General features: G+C 47.1%; 1 protein-coding gene across 1 annotated transcript in view; it reads right to left on the reverse strand.

Moving 5' to 3' along the window:
- Nucleotides 1-16,577: 16,577 nt before the first annotated feature.
- Nucleotides 16,578-23,686, reverse strand: part of LOC126536039 (vitamin D 25-hydroxylase-like) — a 91,405-nt gene continuing 84,296 nt past the window's right edge. Inside the window, exon 8 of the mRNA XM_055073352.2 lies at nucleotides 16,578-18,989. Coding sequence (XP_054929327.2) covers nucleotides 18,805-18,989 — 185 coding nt within the window. The 3' untranslated portion in view covers nucleotides 16,578-18,804. The remainder of the gene's footprint in view (nucleotides 18,990-23,686) is intronic.

Consider the following 23,686-nt stretch of genomic DNA (forward strand, 5'->3'; position numbering starts at 1 on the left):
CATGCCCAGTGATCCAGGGTGGCATCAAAGCGGTTCATTGGAGACCGAGTGGCACATATCCAGTACTCCAAAGCGGCGTCAAAAAGTCTCTTCTCAAAGCAGCACTTGCTTAGATCCGCGTTTACAGGGACCCATGTCGCCGTGAAAAAGGTTCGTTAAATAGCAACAAGAATCTTTACATCGTGTTTTGCTGGACCCAATAAATGTTTATTCAGGCACTCGGTAATGGGCAATGGGTTTGAGCCACATGTGACGTGGTTCGCCGGGGTCCTGCTTTTTGCCAACTTTTCGGATGTTTCGATCACGAGTCTGAACCCCTGAACTTTCTACATTTTCGGGTCCGTCAAGTCAAAAGGAACACGCCGATACCCGACTTTTATGGGTGGCTGGACTTGTGTGATATTTCTTGCCGTTTCTCTTTTGAATACGCCGTTACTGTGTGTTGAGCCTAAACGTGTTAGGGTTCGCGCGGCGAGAAATCGCTCGCCCGCCTCTTCTCGTCGGAGGCTTTTGCAGCGACTTTGTGATGGAGTTTGAGGGGTAAGGGGTGTTTTTAGCCCCCGAGGACTTCACTAAGGACTCCGGGTGGCAGCTCCTTTCCGCCAGAGGTTCTTCAATGAGAATGAGAAACGCGGCCAATGCCAGTGTGATCGACGTTCAGCATAACGCCGGTTCGAAAGCTCGGGACCGCGCCGACCGCGCGGGTATTAAAGGCAAGATCATTAGAGGGGGCAGGATGCCTCCGCTGCCCAAGGAGGAGGCAAAGGTCGTGATGCGACCCACGGGAGGCCTGTGTATCGGCAAGTTCGGACCTACCGCAGTCACCGACGCCATATGGCAGGCTGCCGGGTTCGATTCGGCGTCGCGGGACACCGACACGATGTGTCCCAAGTTTCAACAAAATATACTGGTGATCAGCATACCCAACAGGGACAATGCTGCACGCTACATCAGCATCGAGGGCATCTCCGTTGCCGGTCAACGTTTTGAGGTGGGCGCTTACGAGGCCGCCCACAACTCCACGTGCAAGGGCGTCATCTGAGGCGTCTCCCTTACCGACGGGCCCGCGGTGATCGACAAAAATCTCGTCAACGCGAGAAACCCCACGGCGCTGGGCGCAAAAATATTCAAGAACACCGGCACCGTGGTGGTCCTGTTCGAGGGGTACCGGGTGCCAAATTTTGTCTCGTACGGCGGCACTATAATCAGGTGCACTTTATTCCGCAAGCAAATGGACGTGTGTTACAGCTGCGGCCGACTCGAGCACCGCTCCGACGTCTGCCCTTCGCCCAACGACGCCATCTGCAGGGGATGCGGAGAAGCAAACCCAGACGCTCTGCATAGGTACGATCCCAAATCAGGCACGCAACCAAGGGGGGGGGGGGGGGGGGGGCCAGGGGGGCCCGCCTTGGGTGCGTGCCCTTAACTTGTTAGAGCAGTAAACGAGGGATCCAAAAGAACTGTGATTGTTCTGCAAATATATATTTCTGTATATTTCTTCCAGAGATAATTCAAAAACGCTACTATAGTCGGATACAATTTAAGAGGAAGCTTTAGCTCGGCCCCAACTGCAAGGCGGCCTATTCAAATACACGTAAAACGCAAAAACGTTTTTCTGAGATAACCCCTGAGCCGATTTTAATTAAATTTGTTGCATTTGAGAGAGACAGTTAAATTCTAGTGACTGTTTGAAGTGGAATTTCGATGTAGTGCCTGAATTTTGTTAAAAAGATTTTCAAATATTCGACAGTTTTAAAAAAGTAGAAGCACGAAGTTTACAAATTCATTACGCTGCATCAAGAACAGATGTCGCGGTTCTGTAAAGGGCATCCATTAGACCATTCAAAGCGGGCGAATTCGATATATCATTTTGCATATTATGTGAATTTGTTGCGTTGTTTACAAGGGTTCTGCAAAAGGTGTATTCCCATATTACTAAATTTTCTTGAGATTCATACATAACACTTTTGTCTGCTTTAAATGTACTATTAGATGCAATTAACAGAATTGTGATATCATTTTTAGTTGCCGAAAGACAGAGTTGTAAACTTGATGTATCAGTATGTATAAAACACGACAAGGCAAGTTTTGTTCCTTTACTAAATGGCGTGCCACAAGGGAGCGTACTAGGTCCTATGCTTTTTAACCTTTACATTAACGACATTGCTAATATTGATACAACCGTAAAATTTATCGTGTATGCCGATGGCACTAATCTTCTCATTTCTGGTCCGAATTCACAAGAATTAATGGAAAAATGTAACTGTCTACTCAATAAGCTATCTGAATGGTCAGTCGCTAATTGCCTAAAAATAAACCCTACGAAAACTAAAGTAATGTTATTTCGCGCAAAAAATAAAGTTATTACTAGTAATCAAACCTTAGTGTGCGCGGGTAAAGAACTGCAAGTTGTGGATGAACATAAAATATTAGGGGTCACTTTTTCCTCGCACCTTACTTGGGATAAACATATTGAAAATATCTGCACAAAAATGTCTGCTATCACAGGCGTTCTGTCTCGATGTCGGCGTCTTCTTCCAACCAAAGCAAAACTGAACATTTATTATGCCTTATTTTTTTCCCATTTAAATTACTGTAGCTTAGTGTGGGCGACTACAGGAAAGACTAACATTATGAAAATCCTTTCTTTGCAAAAGAAAATGAATCGGCACATTGACAACATGGGTTATCTGGAGACAACGCAGCCAGCGTTCTTAAAGCATAAAATTATAAAAATAGAATATTTCTACACGTTTCGCCTTCTAAATTCATTTTATTTCTCAAATACTGCCTTCAAAAATTTCCTAGCGTCTACTGCATCTTTGCCACCAAAATTCAATTCTTCCAATACAAGAAATAGTGATATATGGTATGTCCCGTGGTTTCGTAATAAATATAGCCTACAGTCATTACAACATAATCTACCACATATATTAAATAAATATAAAGGTACATATACCTCTTCATCGAAGGAACTGCGAATGCATTTTGTAAACATGTGATCAGTGATTGTTTATCGTTCTTTCAGAGACAACTGTACGTATTACTAATTTTGTAACCCATACACATGTATTTATATCTTCTGGTGTATCGAATGTTTTTTTTTTCATTTTTTAGTCTGTATTATCTACTCTCTATATCAGAGCGACTTGTATTAGTTTTGTTAGTAACCCTTACACACATACTTCCATTTTTCTGATGTATCAATTATGTCTTTTCTCTTAGTCTTTATATTATTTTCGGTCTTGTTATTGTGCATTTTTAATTAATTTATTCTGAGTGTCTAACAATGTTACAATTTTGATGCAACCACCATGTATGCCTTGTAATGGACCATCGGCCTAGTCAAGCTGTTTTCCAACAGCTTTTAGCCTTTGGTATCCACCAGAACACTTGTAATTCTGGAAATAAAATTGAATTGAATTGAATAGTCTCGTTTCCTGAAAATTTTCGATTTTTGATAATTTTTAATAAAAATTGACGATATAAAGCAAAAATTTGAAACAAACACTCACTAGAGTTGAATTTTTTCTTTTAAGTGCAACAAACCTAGTCAAATTTGGTGCAGTTGTTGCTGAGAAAAACGAATTCTCCTTTTACATGTATTTAGATAGGAGCACCCGAGCTAAAGCTTCCTCTCAAGTAGGCAATGAAGCCCCGCCCACGCCCTCATAACCACCAGCCACTATTCCTCCGCGGGGCTACAAATAATTCGTACTTCAAACCTCTTCTGTTACCCAAATAACGCGGTAACTACAAAAATAAAATTATTACCGCGTAATTTTATACCTTTCCCCTCGCCTATTATAGTGGAATGGCGAATGCCTAATTCATTATTGAACTGAAATAACATGCTTGCTTCGCTACAAGTATTTGTTGTGAAGTTTCACTTCAGTTGGTAGTGAAGTTTCATGAGTAAAACGGATTCTGCAGTGAAATTAACTGCACAGCAGACTTTTGAAGGGTGAAATGCTCCGACTCGATATATTTTGTCCATGTCTGTTGCACACCTCATTGTTTCCGCCGATGAAAAAACTTCTGAAGAACAGCAGACGCTCCGGAGGTATCAAGTACGACGCCATTTGAAAAGGCCGCATGACGACGATTTTGTTTGCTTCTGACCACGGAGGAAGGAAACTCAGGAGAGGCCCTGACGTCACTCTTTGTGAAGCTAAAGTGAAGCCGGAAGTTGGCGTTGCTCATGGCGTTGCTCCGCCTATCGGTCCAGCTCTCCTCTCTTGTTTACATTTCTCGCGAAACCACGCCGCGCTGCACGCAACTGTGCTGCTCGGACGCGCGCGCTCCGCAGCAATACTAAACAATCGTTAGCACGTTAGCATGATTCCACGAAAGAGGGCAACATTTTCCGCGGATATTCCTTCGTCCGTTGCCATTGCCGTGGCGCGGTACATTGCGTACAGCGTTGCATGCGCGTTCATTTCACGAACTTTAGTTCCTCTTGTCCCACCTGGCCACAGCAACATCCGGTAGAGCACGGTCCAGATAACGCAGCGCAACAAAACACAGAGACCAACGCAAACCTGCCCGCACGGCGCCTTTGCCACGGTACGAAACCTACGCAGCAACACGTGTGAGCGCACAGAACAATAACAAAGCCGCCATTGTGGCCCGAAAGGCGTGGCCGCTACAGCAAAGAAATAAAAAACAGCAAAAAAGAGGAGAACCTACTACGTCATTTCCTCTACACTTTTCTCCTAGCGCGCGGAGGGGGTAGGGCCTCTCCTCAGTTTCCTTCCTCCATGCTTCTGACATTGGCTGGCGGAGTAACACAACTCCGCGCGGTCCGTGTGCCTTTGTTGCCAACTGCTGTTTTTGAAGTTATATTCTGTTAAAGTAATTTTTATTTTACACTTTCGCATCTTTACTTGTTCTTGGCAGTGTTCTTCCTGCGCGAGTCCATTTGGCGTGGTTCTTTGTTTGTCAAGTAAAGGAGAGGTGTATCGCACAGGTGTACCTGTAAAATACACTTTATTTCATTTCTCTTTTGTGGGATTACGCGTTCTTATGGCGAATAGTGGGCGTTATTCACATTTGTACTAGTAAAGGTAGCCCCCCCCCCCTCGTTTGTATAGAAATGTTACTTTGGGTGAGGGTCGGCTGCGGGAAGCAGCCGACCCTCACTTGGACCGATCTGGCTGGTCCCAAGCCCGGCGCCAATACCGAGGCTGCTCCGGCACCTCGTAACGACCCGCCCAAAGAGCAAGCTAGGGACGAGGAAGTCAATCGCTTACGCAAAGAGAACGACGACCTCAAGAACACGATCAAGAGGCTAGTTGACATAATGGCAGAGATCAGGAAACTCGTTTCGAATGTGTTGGGTAACGGTGCGTCAGTAAGGGCCACCGAGACCCTAATCCGAGCTCCGGTAGGCGGTACTGCGACGTCCTCCAAACGCCGGGAAGTAGTCAAACAAACATGTCAATCGGGAGCGTTGTCCGCAGAAATCAGCGAGATTAAGCAAACTCTCATTGGGCTGACAGACGGCCGCAACAGGTAACCGCTAGCGTCAGTTTCTTCACCGATAGCGTTCGCCAAATTCAGGTTGCGCTCGGGGACCCCAACAGGGGCCTCGGAGCTCTCGCAGATCACATCGACGCCATTGAGGCGCGAATGGCTTCATGCGCCTCCGTCGTACAACCACTAACCGTTCCCGCCATACTAAAGGAAGCTGGACTTCATTATCCCACCAGCGCGGTGACAGGAGGTCCCAGTCTTTGCGCAGCCCTAACTGCCCCGTTAAGTGGTAGTCCGTCAGGTTAGCCATAATGGATAGATCCAAAGAGAGTTTTCGCATTTGGCAATGGAACTACATGGGATATTCTAACAAGAAAGCCCCTCTGAAACAGTTTTTCAGGTCTTCCGCTGTCAAACCTCAAGTCATTGCTCTCCAGGAAACATTAGACTCCGCCGCCTCGCTTCAGGGCTACAGGGCCGTGTCGGGCCGGCCCAGGAGGTGAGGGACTTGCACCTTGATCGATAAAAGGCTGACTCATCTCACCCACGACCTCAAGCTGGTGAGTGGTAGAATCGAATATGTCATGGTTGAGATCCTGCTCGGCGTACAGCAACGGAGTCAGCGCAGAAACAGCGTGCTCAGTATATATAGCAACCCCAGGGACTCGCGCCAGCAGTTCAAGACCATCCTCAAGAAAGCGACCGACTTGACCGGCCCTCGACCGCTCGGTCGTCGTCGGCGACTTCAACGCACCGTACGGCATCGGGTGACGTCTACGACACTACCAAGGGGCGCAACCTGTTGCAAAACGCCACCAAAAATGACCTCACTCTGGTCACTGACAAGGATTTTCCTACGCTCATCGGCAACTCGGTCACCCGGGACTCGACACCCGGCCTCGCCTTCGTCAGGAACGTCGAGGACGTGGGCTGGGAGAACATCGCCATGGAGTGCAGCAGCGACCATTACATTCTCGAGACCAACTGCAAGGTATCTCGGAGAAGGGTCAGGGAGTTCACGTTGATCGATGGGGACCATTTTCGCAAGATTCGCGAAGAACCCGGGAGAGCCAGGGCACCCGCCACTCTCGAAGAATGGTGCGAAGGCATCCGGAACGACGCTTCCGCGGCCACCAAGAAAGTGGGAACCGATCTCGACGTCGAGCAGATGGACAGCTGACTCGCCCACCTGATCGAGGCCAAAAACGCCCTGCTCCACCGATGGAAGGGTCAAAGGCTCAATCGCAGACTCCGAAAGATGATCTCGGAGCTCAACAAGGCCATGGATGACCACTGGAAGGTGCTATGCCAGCAGTAGTGGGACGAGCTCTACGAATCCATCGACGGACAGATGCGCAACGGCAAATCCTGGGATATGCTGCAGCACATTCTCGAGGAAAGCGGCTCAAAGTCAAATCAGAGGCATACGTTGGCCCGGGCCCTTCACGAAGCCACCAGGTCTCACATGGTCGATGAACGCGTCTCAGAATTCATACAGAAGTACCTGCCCGTCCGTCGCGACGGGCATCCAGTGACCCAACTCGATCCCGAACTACCGAGGCCTTCCTCTCCCCGAGCTGGACGAAGACTTGTCCGTTGCCGAGGTCAGACAGGCCATCTTCGCGCTCAACCGCAAGTCTGAGCCGGGTCCGGACTGAGTCACCAACAGAATGTCGAGAAACCTCGACGACGCGTCGATCGTCTTTCTGACCGACAAGATCAACGAGTCCTGGAAGAGCGGCGTTGTTCCTGCAGAAAGGAAGACGGCCTGCACGTTGCTCATTCCCAAGCCCGGCAAGGCCCTGAACATCGAGAACCTCAAGCCGATTTCTCTAACCTCATGCGTCGGCAAGGTCATGGAGCGCGTCGTCCTCAGCAGGCTCAACGGGTACCCCAAAGGCAACGAGGTTTACACGTTCAACATGATCGGCTTCAGCACTGGACTGTCGACGCAGGATGCTATGAAACTAATCAAGCACCAGATTGTGGATGGCCGTTGCAGAGACGTTAAGGCTCTGCTCCGTCTGGACTTCTGAAGGCTCCACACCTTCATCGTCAAGACCATTTCAGACCTGGGTCTCGGTTCCAGATTCCACAGCTACGTTAGCTCTTTTCTATTGGACGGGAAGGCCAAGCTTGGCATTGGAGATTTCCTCTCCGAAGATGTGCCCCTCGGTGGGCGGGGCACTCCTCAGGGCGCCGTCATCTCCCCCACACTGTTTGACATCTGTTGTGGGGTTCTCACACCCATGCTCTTGAGACAAAGGAACGACAACACAGTAGTGCAAACAATCACAAGGGACAGATTGCACCTTTCATAGATCAATGCCTGCTAGCCGAGTTGCTATCCACAAAACATGCCGATGGGCGCGCCACAAATCTAGAAGTCCGACTCGCCGCGACCGGATAGCGAGCGAATATGTTCACCCCATTCTGGATCCCAACGCCTGGTCGTTCACGTGTACGGTCACGCGAACGGTGGCGCGTTCGAAGGCGGCCACGCGAGACGGTCTCGCAGAAGCATGGATCGGTGCACGCCCGGGACGTCCGCGGCACTCGCCGACCCGCCGCCCAAGGGCCCCTTATCTTTCCCGCACCCCCAAGTAACCCTGCCGTGAGGCGGCGCTAGCAGCGCAACACTCGCGCCATCTCTCGCACTGCGCCTCAACCACTCCGACCACTGCGGGCGCCAGGCCACGCGACGAAGCCGCACTGCCGAAGACAGGAGCTATGCGGGAAAACAAGATATCAGGGGACACGTGAGAGTCACGCATCCCCACACTGTATGATTGGTCTTTCTGGGAGGTTGGCACGTGTCGAGGACGTCAAGCACACCATCTACGCCAACGACATCACCATATGGTGCTCCTGCGGTTGCGAGGGCAGAGTCGAAGAAGTCATGCAGGAGGCGATCGACGTGATCGACGAGTATCTCCGCCTCACCAGATTTCGATGCTCCCCCGCCAAGTCGGAGCTTCTGCTTTACAGAAAAGAGACAGGAGCCCGACCTAAAGATTGGAAGCCAGTCTCCGAAAGCAGCATCAGTCTTCGCAGTTGTGACGGGGGGTGATAACCAGGGTTCAACGTTATTCGGGTCCTGGGCATGTTTGTCGAATTCAACGGCGGGAACTGAACGGCTCACCGCAAGATCATCGCAAAGATGGACAACGCTTTCCGCCTCGTTCGCAGAATCGCAAAACAAGCAGAGAAGCTTCTCTTTGCCCACTGTCAATAATCTGTTCCTTCTCCAGTGCGCCTGTGAAAGGCCTACTTTCTGGACACAATGCTCTGTCCATGCATGCATGCATTTTTAGCTTGTAAAGACGTCTATTACCCCTTGCCTCAAGCTGGTCCTTGCTGGTGTCACCCAAGAAAATATTGGGGAGTATGGCGGTGCACACTTACAAAACACTGCTGATACCAGTGAAACCAGATTAATGGAGCTGCTGTTTTTGTTGTTTGCCCACTCCATCCTCGTCAGTTACAATGAGCAGTTCTTTGTCCGAACAGAAGGCATATGTGGTTGGTCGTGCATAGCCTGCGCACTGAGACTTGTTGGCATGTTATGACCTTAGCACAGTGTTTATATGTAAAAACCTTCTGATATGTTGATGACTTCCTTCTCTTTATCATACTTTGCCTGATGGAGCCAGCAAGTGGGTCAACCAGATGTTCAACAGGCTTCCCACTAGTTTTCCCAGGGTCTCCTTTACCAGGATTCTGCTCATAGATATCTGTTTTGTTGACCTTGCACTGCACTTCAACCGTGGCCACACCTGCTAAACCTATAGCATGCGATCAAAAAAGTGCTATGCATCAGGTTGCTCCAAACTCGTGACATGTGCTACAAGGCCTTGAGGAACACCCTCATCATACTGTATGAAGCTTTGCATGATAAGTGCAATGATTAACATCTGCTGGTTTTTCAGTGTTATTCCTGTCCAGCTTGCTGAAAGCTATCCTGAGTGTTTCAAAAGCAAAAGACCGCTGCTGGACAAGAAGTGCATAGAACAAGGGTCGCTATAACCACATATGTCACACAATATGAAGAAGGCCACTGAGTGTACAGGTGGTTTACTTCATATCCAACAAGCTTGGTTCTCCCTTTGCAAGTGGGTCAACTCAACTTGCCCCGAAGACACGGCTTGTGACAAACTATGTGCCATATGCTGTGTCCCCTACAAAGCTGAAGATGTGTACGAAATTCTGACACCCCGCAGCAGCTTCTACACTGGGCAAACATGTCACTATAAAACGACTGCCTTTACTAACATGCTAATAACATGAAAACGGGCAGAAATCTGGCTATTCATTGGCCCCAACTGCAGGTGCAAGCTATTCTTCCACCAGATGTGTGTTGTTCAAAAGAACTGGAGCTATACAAATGCACATAATAACAATGATGTTTGAAAGCAGTGTTTTGGAGTTGAACAATATTCTGCACAAGCAGCGCTACCTGCAGCGCTGGTGCCTTATAGCCCCAGTCCATCACTGCGCCACCATGCAAAGGCGCTATTTGTGAATTATTAACTTCTACTTATTATATTTATGGTGGCAATACACTGCAAGTACATATCATCCATATTGTGTGCAATATGGTTAATTGATGTCAACTATGATAGCCATTCCTAATCTGAAATGCAACAAAAGAGCAAAAATAGGCAACAAATTGTAATTCAATAAGAGAAAGACAACCAGTGCACAGGATAAGTGACAAACTTCCTTTTATTGAAAAAAAAATGTCATGTGCGAGTATGCCTCCAGCAGTGGGCAGCAAACTTTCAAGCTTTGGTGACGGAGGTAAAACTTAGCAAAATGCTACACTCACACTCAAATGTAAAACGGCCTTGGACACAGAAAACAGACATTATATTGTACAGAATCAAAGGGCAACACTTCATCCAAGAACACTCTATGGCACCACATACTTGACATGGTGTAAAAGATGTTTACATGCCCTCCCCATAAACTAAACGAAAAAAAAAACAAAAACAAGGAAAACATTTCTGAAAATGCAATGTGCAGAGTCTGAAACCCAGAAAAAACAACACAAGAAATTTTTCACTAAGTCTTTCAACGATTAAAATTGTCAGTCTGTCTCATCACTTAATGAAAAAATTGTCAGTCTGTCTCGTCACTTCTTAATGAACCTGTACAGCTGAACAGGAAAGAAAGCCCAATAGCAGGGCAGCAGAAAATGTGACCAAATAAATATACTTTGCTTACCAAGGATACCTCCGGTTTAGTTGTGGTCTGACTTTGCACAATAATTGTGTATAAGCTTTTCTTGATTAGAATGGTTTACCAGATAGGGAAGAAATGGCCATGGTGTATGCATAGTCTACGCACAAAAAGCCACTGCTTTCTTACTTTTATTTTTTTCTCTACTACTATTCACGAGTATTTAAGTGCCTTAATAGCACAACTGAGATCCTACTGCAAAACACAAAATTGGGCAAATTTTGGCATAAGAAAATCGCAGTTTCACTCATAAAGGAAAACAATGATGCAGTAGCTGGTGAAATATGCGCAGGAAGGTTTCTTCATTCGGTGTTTGTTGAAGTGAACACTTGCCAATGGAAGTCAGTAATCTCCTTTAGAAAAGTAAAATAAGTACGAATCGTATTTATTTGTGGGAGTTGTGGCTCCCTGTGTTGAAGTGGAAAGACTCGACTTTTCTTCCACTTCTTTCATATCCGGACTTGGCCACTGGTCTCCACCAAAACAACCCTTTAGCTCTTACTGCTGAATTTGTTTTGGTTTTCTCAAATCTATATTTGGGCTACTCATTGCTAGGTCTCGCGCTGTGCTTGACGAAAACGAGACAGCAACAGCCCCATCCAGTAAATCTGAGAAGCCAAGCACTAGATGAAAATTAATGAAGCAGATGCACCCAATCACTGTCATTACATGTCTGAAGAAAAATTAACATAGGCCTGCCTTTTTAAGTGGGAAGGTAATGTGTCAGAACTTGAAGGCTTGGACGCCAGCTGTATATACAGTACGCAGACATTGAGCAGCTTTTAGCCAATCATGGCACCTGTTGGCTTGATTGCGCTCTCCAGGATCAGTATTCACCACTACTGTACATTCAGCGGAGTGACTGAAATATAGAATTGTGGACTGCCAATCTTTTGATCATATGTTTGAATCCTCGCAGCACAATGAGAACTTTATTTGCAATATTCTAGCAAGAAATTTGGGAATTCCAGTAACAACACCAGTAGACATCAGAACAACCAAGGGAGTTAACCCATGCTGTAAAAAAGAAGACTGGCATAAGCACAAGAATTGAGATGGGTACACTACATGCCTTTGTTCTGGTAGTGGTCCACTACTTTGGTGCTACAGTTAATGATCTCGAATGAGTTCAATGATCAAGAATTTAGCACAGAAAAATATTAACGCTTAACAGCTGTATCTAGTTGTATCATTTTGCCTATGTAGCTTTATATAACCCTGTCCACACTTGCCTAAAGCACATGAGTGGCATCCTGAAGAAGAAGGATGAGCTTGATATTGCTTTGGAGAAAATTCATCTGTTTCAGTCTTACAGTACATATACATACTGCGCATTTCAGTATACCATATCACCATCTGTTAAGTCACCTTCTTAGCTCACCAGCGAATCACTCCTGCAACCAAATCTGCTGGTCCGGGTTTTACCTGCATTTCCACCTGTGCAGTTGGTAAAAGTTCTTTGGCTGTTTACTGTAACTTCATATTTAAAACATTTGGTTGCAAAAGAGGCTTTGGCAACACTGGCAACCCTAATGCCTGGGCAGGCTTCACGAAAGGCCACCAGTACCTCCTCGTTGCAGACTGTGCTCGACATTCTTCTTGGTTCGACTGTGACTAAGAACCCATATATCTTTCCTCCAAAGCGGCTGGTATTGGCGATGCTTTGACGCAGAAAGAGGCTATTGTCGCACGTGTCGACCTTAGGCCAGAGCCCAATCTGGCACAGGTGGAAATAGTCTTGTCTTTCCCATATACTGGTTCAGCCTCGCGAGACATATTCAGTCAATTTGCACACTGTCAATGTGATTGAGACTGATCAAAGGTTGGCTATGGTGTCATGTTTCTTGCCTGGTTTCGGTAGTGGCACCATGGCCAAGTGTTTCCACTTTGTGGGGAATTCCAATATTCCAGATTTCATTGATTACAAGGAATAGTGCTTGCTTCCTCGTTTCGGCAAGATTTCTCAACATCTGCAAAATGACTCCATCTTTGCCATGTGCGTTTTAAGTGTTGACATGTTCGAGACCATCAACATGTTGTGCCATCGTAAAGAGGCTTTCCATTTCTTCCTTGGCAAGTGGTCATTAAGGTGCGTAGTACAACTCTGGTGACGGTCAGTCACTGAGAGGTGGTCGGGGAAAGCATCTGCAGCTTGTTCCTCAATTTACTCAGATGTGCACGGATGATTGAGCAGCGTGTTTTCAATAGTATTACAGTATTTGGTTCATCCTGTTGTAGCCGAGAATGTGTCGCATCTTACCGAGACCTATACATTGAAATGACACAGAGTGGTCCATCCACTAGTCTCTGCAAGTTTCTTACTATGACATCTTGCCTTCTTAGTCTTGTGCAGAACATTGATCAGGGTTTGTTGCGTGCAGCCGTAATTTAAGTACGCAGTATGCAGCTTGGCTTGCTCACCCCAAGGTTGTAGCAGGTGCTTGTCAGGGCTGGATGTTGCCCCAGTAAGCTCTAGTTCGCATGTTTCTCTGCAGTTTGTAAAGGATGCGCGTTGCTAGCGATTCTTCAACACTTTCACATTCTGCAGACTCAAGTGCATCACGGAAATGGTCCCAGCCCGAAACCCTAATTTTGTGAATGTGGCGCATTTTCACTCCTACATCAAGTGCTATACTGGATAATGGTCGCTGCCTCTTGGGACAGAGTCGCACTGACACTCTGGATGAAGGCCCCAGTTGCCCATGCTGGCTTTAATGGAGGGTGTGGCAGTTGGGATAGTTGGTGTCATTTGTTAATTGGAGGTCTGTGGTGTCTGCTTCATCAAGGCGGCATCCTCTTGGCCGTACGTCTTTGCATCCCTATTGTGGGTGATGTGCATTGAGGTCACCTTGACTGAGTATTCTGTGCTCGGGAAAGAAATTTCAAAGTGTCAAAGCCAAGTGAAGTCGCCTCGGCTGCGGTGCCTAGTTTTGGGAGAGCGGTAGACCAATGCCCAAACCGCTTCCTTTCACTGCCTTAGCCTGCAGCACACCACCACAACTTTCTGATCAGACATGTTTATTTAAGCTGTTCTTTCCTTCCCCTAATTCAATAACAGCCAATTTTAGGAGTTGCAAATCAAGCTGACTTCAGAAGACTGCTGATTTTTTAGTTAATTCTAGTAGCTTATTGCGTGGTTAATTTTCTAGGTGGGCATGACACACTTCGTGCTTAAAGAATGAACTCTTTAAAGAATTCTAGGAGTAATATTAGGACAGGCAACTCTAACTGAGTGATCACTGCTTTTGTCGCAAAATGTGGCAATGAGCTAGGCAGATGCTCCCACAACAACGTGATGTTCAGGTTGTACGAGTATAGAAGAAACAAAATTGGAGTTGGGAAGTTCAAAGCCATATTTTTACAGCCTCTCTTTATACTGCTGACATTAGAGAGCTTTAGAATAGTGGACGCAAGCAGCATGCGTAAACAAGAACCCTGTTTGCGTATTTCTGGGACCCATGTGGTTTGCATAACCAATCAGCACATGAGTCGCTTGCATCCTCTTATCAAATACTATTATTTTCATTGTAAAGCAACCAATATCGCAGTAAGTCTGATCAAACTGCATCAATATGCTAGAAATTTTCAAGCACTTTAAGGTGTTTCGGGTGAATGTTTTAAAGCATTTCACCACACCCTTTCCACTAGACTTGTGCTTTCCAGTATTACTTGCTAATCAACTCTTGAGGGGTTTACATTGTTTTTCTGTGCTGTAAGATTAGTTTGACAGTTCTAATAAAATTGTTAAAGTGAAGGTCTGGGCTGTTGTATTGGCCATGTCATTCTAAAGCTGTTAGGTCTGACACTGTCAAAGCATTTGGCAACGTTAATAAGCTTCACCTCACTACATATATGTATTGCGGTGGGACCATTCAGCATGTGAAAATAAAAATAGTGGCAAATAGAGAGTTGAAGAGCACGTGAGATTATAGTAAAACGGGCGGGGCAGTAGCTTCAGGGTAACGGGGACATCAAAGCTGGAACTAGGGCTGCCATACATCCCGTCACCGCAATACACTGTTTACTTCATCGCATTACACAAAAGTGTTCCGGTGAAGTTATTGAAGACGCACATATACACATTCATTCGTCCCAACTTTACACAGAACCTTGCATCCCATTGCTAAATCTAAGAGCGCGAAAAACGGGCAGAGATGCAGCTGAGCATAATGGCACAGTATTAAGCTCGACGTCACAGTGCTTATCGAGCCTTCAGTACGAATAATATTAAACATCTACTGTGCATTTTAGTTCGTGGAATTCTGGCAGACCATGTGATGTCACTAAAGCTCCGTTAAGTTCACAGCACTACGCGATAACTGTCGCAAAGCCCACAATAAAAGTAAATCACATGAAGTCACGAATGGCGCACTAGCGCTGAACACGATTGAAAACATGCGCTGTCCCATTTCAAGGACGCATGAACAGGTATGAGCAAACACCACCTAAGCATTATGTTACCTACGTAACGTAAGTCGTGGCGAAGAACACGTACAATACCTCCCCCTACGACGCCCGTCAAGTAAAAGTGCATGTGCGATGTGATGACGTTGCTGCACAGCGCCGGTTCGCAAATTGCATTGCCGAGGCACTACGCCACTTCAATATTTCGATCGTCAGAACCACTGAATTCTTCAGAAATACGGGTCTCGCACCACCAGAGTTCACCGAGACCAAAAGCCGACATGCCACACCACTACTAGTGCACGACTTTTCGCCAACAAATACTAAACTCACTGCGGAGACATCATACGACCAGCGGTCGGCGGGGACTGAAGATTCAACGCGCCACAAACCAACTTTGGCGCCACGGCATCACTTGGCGCCATATCATCGCGCCTTCTCAAAAGTCCCTAAACGATCCTGTCCCTAGGCACCTAGGACCAGGTCACGTGAGGGATTTTTGTACGACATTTAGACGCACGCGACTTTGTCAAGGTATTACAGAGGAGAAGTTTCTTTGCTCGTGTCGTATGCGCTCGTCCCTAGGCATGCCAACATTGCGGAGTGAGTTCGCGCGCTGGCCATGCCCATGCGCAAGTTTGTTTACGCTCCGACGCTGGCGTCCGGTGCGGTGAACAAATTGAAGCAGTTGACACTCGCGCCGCACCTAGTGATCGCTGTGACCAAAGATACGTCGGACATGCACGAATCCCAGAAGCTAAACATACGCAAAAAGGAATCCCGGAATCCAAAAAGCTCCGCAGGCTGGAGAAAGTCTGTCCGACGTACATTTAGCTCCTGGGATTCGCGTACATCCGACGAACCTTTAAACACAGCGATTGCCAAATGGGGCGCCAGTGCCCACTGATTAACATGGTTCACCGCGCCGGCAGCGAGCGACTGAGCGTAAGCTAACTCGACCTCACTCCGCAATGCCGGCACGCCTAGGTACAAATGCATCGAAAACGAGCAAAGAAACTTCTGCCATCTTCTGCTCTGTAGTACCAAGGCAAAGTCATATAATCAAGGAGCAAAAGCCCGCAGGCTTTCTCCCTCGCACTCAACTCTTACTCGCGCCTGCGCACAAACGTTGGGCGATTCCTGAAAGGCCCGTCTCGTGCCCGCCCGCGCCGCTGTATCTTGAAAGCCATCTGCGACGGCGACAGAGTCCGACCGCACGAAGGTCAATTCGCTAGTTGCTGCGGGCGCCGCGCATCCTCACTCCCGCGTTTCGAGAGCGAATTTACGCGGTTCTCCAACGAGATGTGTTGATGTTTGCTTGTGAGTGCGTGACACCATGCTTGTTGATTTAATTAGTAAGTGAATGTTTACAAGTTTATACGGCCGATATAACTACTATCCTTACTTCGTGTAGCTGTCTACTAATTTGCTATCGTAATCGATGAGACCTTTCGGGCGAAACTGCGACTTTTTTTATTCGTACAGCGGTAGACTGGAATGGCCTTCCCTGTGACATTGCAGCCATCACGTGTCCATCAACTTTTGCACAAAACGTCGCAGCACACTGTTCCACATGTAGACTGTGCTTTGTAACTTTCATTTGGTAGCCCACCCCTTATGCAACACCCCCTAAACGGAGTCTTTGAGGTAATAAAGTGAAGTCTTCATTCAAACGTGATTACGCCATCGTTGTCATGCCATCGTCGGTATACGATGGTGGTTGTGCCATCGTCGTTACTTTAGCTTCATCGTGCCGTCGTCGACTCGCCATCGTTTTCCACAGTCGCCATTCAGGTTTCGTGATGCAGTCTTCGTCATGCCATTGCCATCTTTCACTCGGCGTTACACCATTGACCTCATACAATTCCCATGCCATTCTCGTCATTGCATCGTCGTCATACATTAGTCGTCACGCATTCGTTATACCGTCGTCGGGATGCCATCGCGGCCTCTGCATCGTCGCCATTCTAACTTTTTCATCCCAGTCTCGTCATGACAATTTTTGTCACGCCATCATCGTACGATTATCATCATGCCGTAGTCGTCATGGTGTTATTTTACCAGTCGCCCCATCAGCAATGTCATTCCAGTGTCGATCGTCATTCCGCTCGATCCATCGACATCATTCCTTCTTTGTCATTTTATCGTAATCATGCTGTCGTCATTTATTCATGATTTTACCGGCCGGTTGATGCCATCGTTGTTCTTGCGTCGTCGCAAATCGTTATCATGCGTCCGTAGTCATACCGTCGTGGTCATGGTCATGCCATTATCGTATTCCAGCTTCGTCCTCTAGTTGTCATACCTTCGTTGTCACGCCACCAGCGTCATACATTCGTCGTTCTCATGTCGTCGTTACACTGTCATGGTTATACTGTCATCATTCTTTAAAAATCATCTTGTCATAATGCCGCCGTTTTGTCATACTTTCCTTTGTGGTTTCATCAAGGTGATTCACTCGTTGTTCCATCACTGCGCCGGCGTCATACAGTCGTCGTTAGCCACCAGGTTTGTATGCAAGCTTGGCAAACGAGTGCCGAAGCAAAACCTGGGAATATACCGGAACACGTCGCATATAGCCGGAGCAAGGGAAGTCTTGGAATGACCACTACCTATCTTAGATAAACGTGAGATATTCACGAGGGTTGCAATGTGGGCTTGTTGGCAATGCATCTTCAAGGGGTGTGTGGTAGCGCGATTAAAGGATATTCGATGTACCGGTGCATTGCTCGAATGCTAATCGCATTGCCTTCGACACTGATACTGAGATTGGCTCTGCCCTAATTTTTTTAAGAACCGCTAGATCAACGAGAGGTTCTATGTCGCTGAAGGCTTGCTGTGGACGCAGCAGTGATCCAGAGTGGTGCGCGTCCTCTTGCCCCATTCGTATCGAGATGCAATGACGAAGGAGGACATGACTGCAGCGTAACAAGAACGCCCGAAGGACTGCTCATTGTGAAAAGTGTGCATGCTCTCCACTGTTTCACGAACGCGTCATTATAATTATTTGCACACATGAACTGCCTCACACACGGCTCAAATGAAAATGGGAACACGTGCTTGAGTTGTGCAGTTGTTAGTTTCTTGTAAAATATATGCTTTATTATTTGTGTATGCCTGTAAAGCAGCGCAATCTTTCTTACTTCATGCTCCTCCGACGCTGGTGCATAAGTAGTCTCGACACTTATGACCCATGGCGTGACAGTTGCGGTCTTCGGCAGTTTTCTTTCTCTTTCGGGGTGAACTTTGCGTGAATTCGTTACTTAGCAGGAATTAACGGCAGCAGCTTTCTGCATGACACTAGCCCGTTATGAACTTCTCCAATGACGTGCTTCAATAATTTCATTTAGATTGTTGCCGGACTCGTCCATTTAAGCAGCTTGTGTAATTTTCATAACTAGTTGTCGAGCATTACTATTTTAGTGAACTTAAATTGTATGCCTATGTGGTAAAAGAAATCCAGAGGAAATAGAAATAGCTTAAGTATTCCTACTTTAATGAATTTCGAAAGCGTTTCCCATAACAGCCTTCAAACTTTACGGAATTAAAATTGCCGAAGTACCGCGTTGCAGCGTTCTCTCAATTTGCGCTTCAGGCATAACGCTCCGCAGTAGTCCATGCATGCGTTTCCCTCCCCCGCGCTGCTGGAGTGTCGCGGAGGAGGCCACGTGAGCCCCTTCGCTGTCACCGCCTGAAGAAGCGGAGCCTGACTGAGGCCAAGTCGTTGGATCGGGCAGCCAGGGATTCTACGCGCTCGAGCAGGCCTTCCTGATCCTCCTCAGGAAGGATGCGGAATGCGTGTAGCAGGTGGGTCGTGTAAAGGAACATCTCCACAATGGCCAGCGCCTCGCCCGGGCAGCTCCTCTTGCCTGCAAGAGAATTGCCTACAAGTCAGTTTTTCTGTACAAGGAATGACAGGAGGGCTCTGGGTCAGCTTGTTTTGCCTATAATCATACAAATATATTTATCCAGTTTTGATAGACACTTTGTAGGCTGCTTGCCTACCTGCAGAATATTATTTTTGCTTAACGTATAAAAATGCAAAATCTGTTGAATATATTTAGCTAGGTTATGGTTGATTAGATTAGCCCCAATGGCATGTGTCCGAACACAGTGACCTGCGTTTTTCCGTTAGAAGGAACAGATCTTGCGCTTACCGCTGCTTTTTTTCTTGCGAAATTTCACAGCAAGATCAAATATTTCGGTTGAGGTTGTTTAATCTGACCGTGTTTGCCAGATATTAACAGTAACGATATAACAGTGAATATGACATTGACGTAACACTGTGATCACAATACTCATCCGGTTATAGGTTTCTTCCAGATTTATTACATCCATTTTCTTCCAATGTTCTCGCTACTCATTAAAATCTACATTAAAAAAGAGGACCCAGTTTACAAACATGGGCGTGTCCTTTCTGCAAAAAGCACTTTCAGAAGCTTTTAATGACGGAACGCGAAGAAGCTGACAAAGCTTAACACATACAGCAGGGAGCTCGATACGCCACAGTATCCACGCAATGGGATTCGATTGATGCTGATGGGCAGCTGATGCTGGTTTCTACTGTGGGAGATACATTGCTATGGGTAAAGTCACCTGTAATCGTGAACGCTGACTTGAGTCTTGCGTAAAACCTCGAAAAGAAGGCGATCACTTAGCCTTGGTCAACTGCCTTGCGCAGATCGCAGGCTGCTTCGTGTGTTAACGGACGGAAACTTCCTTAAGAAGCCTAGCAGCTTCGTGGAGGGCCTAATTCTTACGAGACCGAAGGGAATGAAAAATATGCGACACTCACGTACCTGCTCGGCAAAATATCCGACGCGGCTCATTATTCATTAAAAGCCAACTCCAACGAAACTTTCGACCACGTAAAAAGCCTAGTTTCAGGTAATTTAGACATGCAGTATATATGTGCAATATCTTATGCTTGAAATGCAGCTCAATCCGTTACAATGATCTCGCAAAAATCGATGTTTTTCATACCGAAACTGAAAAAAAAAAAACGACGCCTTAATCTCCCGGCGGAAGGACGTACATACAGTGAAGAATGTGTAGAACCAGTGCCCGTGTTGTCTGCTTTCCTTGCTTGTATTCCGTTCCGGTGTACCAGTCAACAGGTCCTGCAGTGCGCTGTGACAAGGCTGTTGCGCGCCCGCGATGTTCTTTTAACGCGGAGTGTTCTTCGAGTCCAGCCGGTTTTCTGTCTGGTTGTTTACGTTCAACAACAGGCCTTCGATGCGTTCTTCCTCCGCTCGAACAAGAGCGTATTGGGGTGGCCAAACTAACGCGTGGCGCAGTTACGCTAAATTGGCGAAAATTGGACGCTCTACAGTCTTGTGTGGCTGGCGTGGGAATAGAACATGTCCTATCGCACACCGCAGCAACTGGAACAGGGTGCATCGCGCGGTAGTTTAGCTGAACAGCAGCAGTATGCTGTTCGGGTTCACTGAAGCGATCGTGTTGCATTTGCGACTTCAACAAATAAGCGCTCGCTCGTCGCGCACTTTTCCGCTAGCGCTGCGGTAACATCTGATCGCCGAATCGCCACGCTGCTGGATCGCCGCGCTGCTGCAGGTCACGTTTAAAGTGCAGGATAAGTTTTTAGCGATTTTAGCGTCTCTGGCATGACGTATCCCATTTCACCGGCGGCTGCCTAGTACGCTGGGAGCTCCGGACTCGTCGACCGATCAGATCGACCAGACAACTACCGCTACCTGTAGTGAAGGGTGATAATTAGCTGAGGCTTGGCATGACCGGGCTAGAGACGAGACGTTCATTTGAGGGATCACCAGTCGTTTGTGCGAAGGCGCGACTAAGAGCGGGCGCGAGAGAGAAAATCTGGGGCTCTTGCTCCTTGAATATATGTCTCTGCCTAGGTACTGCGTGTTGTAGGCGTTCGTTCCTAGGCGTGCCGGCATCAGCCGGACGCTGGCTGCCGGCGCGGTAAAAGAGGTGAAGCAGCGGGCTAAGCCAGTCGTGCGGATCGTAGCTTTTTAGCTCCTTACGGCAATGCACCTCGTAAATAACATCACATATGTTTCTGTAGGAGCAGTAGATACCGTAGTAGAGCCCGGGCATCATATATTGAAAGTCTGGAAGGCAGAGCGCCTTAGCAACCGCGTTTGAACGCAAGTGGTTGAAAGGCCGCCGGTGACGATGACTGACCCAGCACCAGCTCCGCAGGCGCGAGGAAGTCTGTCCGACGTACCTGCAGAGCCAAAGTTCTGACTGGTGTTGCAGAAGTCGCGGGGCGTGGTAGTGCTGAACTTAGCGTCACAAGTTGGCGGCAGGACGTAATTATATTTATTCAAACGTACTTTTTTTGCTAATTGTAACAACGTGTCCTTATTTCGTATTATTGACGGCGCCTCCAGGACACCAAAGCGGCAACGGGGAAGGCAAAACTAGCACCCGAACTGGTCCGTGGGTTGGGGCTCGCCTAGGCCTGCTCCTGCCAGGGGTGTATAAGATCGGCTGTCAGCCAATTTTTTATGCGAACACCCCCTGTCGTGCTTAGGCCTCTGCGGCCCCAACCCACGGGCCGCCCTGCTTGCCACTTTGATGCCCCCGCTACCCCTTGGGTGCCCTGGAGATCCTGCGCCGCCTATAACCTCAGGTGCTCGCCTGAGGCCTCCGTTTGCCGGTTACATGTGCCCTCCTGGAGCAGTGCTTGTGAAAAATCCAGTATATCGTCGCGACTAAAAAAGCAACCCACGTCTTATACAACACGTACCAGTCAGAACCTTGCCTCTTCAGACACAGCGATCGCCAAATTCGGCGTCCGTACCCACTGCCTCACCGCGCGGGCAACCAGCGGCAGAGCGTAAAGAAACTCGACCGCACTCCGGTATGTCTAGGGGACAAACGCATAGAAGACGCGCTAAGAAACCTCCTCCGTAGTGCCTAGGTAGAGCCATATATTAAATGAGCAAAAGCCCCCACACTTTCTCTCTCCCGCCCGCTCTTACTCACGCCTGCGCACAAACGACCGGCGATCCCTCAAATGAATGTCTCGTGGGCTAGAGGGGTTCGGTGCTAAGTATGCATAAACTCACGGCCAGACAGGCCCGTCCGGGCCCCGAACACTATCAAGTTCAACAAATGGCCACAGAGCGCGAAAAATCGACCGCGTGGCGCTGCTGAAAAAAAAAAAAACAACAACAAACAGGTACAGTAAACCAATTAAAAAGGTTCCCCCGTGACCTCATTATCTCCCGCTGGAGGCGCCGTAGTAAGCGCTGATTTGACCTACAAACTTTCTTCAACAATAAACGAAGTGCTTTTATTACATGACAAAGTGTACAAAATTATCATTCCTAATTTTACATAGTACACTTTATAACCAACTTTGCTGTTTTTTGCCATTTTTAACGCAAGATAGCGTTCAGCATCATCGACCTCCCACGAGACCTCTGGCCTGGATTTAAACTTTTTACCGGTATGTTCGCGTGCACGGCAGGTACGTATTCTTTGGTTCGTACATAGATTGGTCATTTTGTGCTAAAACCAGTTTATTGCATTTCGATATCTCGCGTTATATAACTTGGGGTGTAAGCCCGAAAGCTAGGTTTCAGTCGTGAGTCATGTGGAACACTTCTGCATCGAAATGGGAGCCGGATCCTGCTGCGACTGGGGAAGGCAATAGCGCTGAGTCGTTTACCATCGCTGCTTCAATCGCTATGTAATATATTCGTCGCGTTAACTAACAGGCGGAGGAAAGTTAACGAACTAGATGCTGCATTACATATCGGCAGTCAGGACACCCCGCTGCTGTTTCCGAAATAAACTTTCAGTTGTGAGGCCATCACACATTCACGAAAGAGAAAGCGATATCGGAACGCGCGTCACATTTTTCATCGCGTTGTAGCCGTAGCCATGGGTGACTGAGCAGCTTTATCAATATAGACATATTTTTCGAGTCCGCCGGCAACTTCTTTCGTCCACAGAACCGAATAACCCTTTGATAAACTGAAGATAAAGTACTGAATTTAATCTATGAAACAGTTGCACGCGTGATAATTCACCGACATTTCTTACCTGTTGGTTCCAAATGTTCTTGCTGTTCGGTTTGGTATACACGAGGACATCTATTTTTGCAGTAGTGAAGCGGCGCATTACGTTCATGCAGAAAAAGAATGCATCATTTCTAATAGCTTCATGTCTTTAATGTATTTGCTTGTGAAACCAGCAGTGTGATGTCTTCTAGTGTATAAACGAGCACACAAATGTTCTCATTTGTGATCGTAATAATACTTAAGCTGTTGACATGCATTGTAGTTAAGCAGACATCAATTTTATTGAGAGTAACAATATTTATTTACCATGCAGCTTAAGCACCATGGAACAAAGTGTACATTTGCATGCGTTCTGTGATCTCAAACCATTACAATGTATATGTCACACCTTTTCGCATTTCATATAGCAAAACTGTGCTTATTCAATTTGTGATGCAGTCAAAATTTCTGTTCCAGACATGCAGTAATGAGGACGGCACCAGTATAAACCAAAACACTCCATGCTACAGAAGCTGCTGCCTGCTACGACAAGGTTATTGTGTGGACTTTGG

This window comes from Dermacentor andersoni, chromosome 4 (genome assembly GCF_023375885.2).
Source record: "Dermacentor andersoni chromosome 4, qqDerAnde1_hic_scaffold, whole genome shotgun sequence".
Classification (NCBI taxonomy): Eukaryota; Metazoa; Arthropoda; class Arachnida; order Ixodida; family Ixodidae; genus Dermacentor; species Dermacentor andersoni.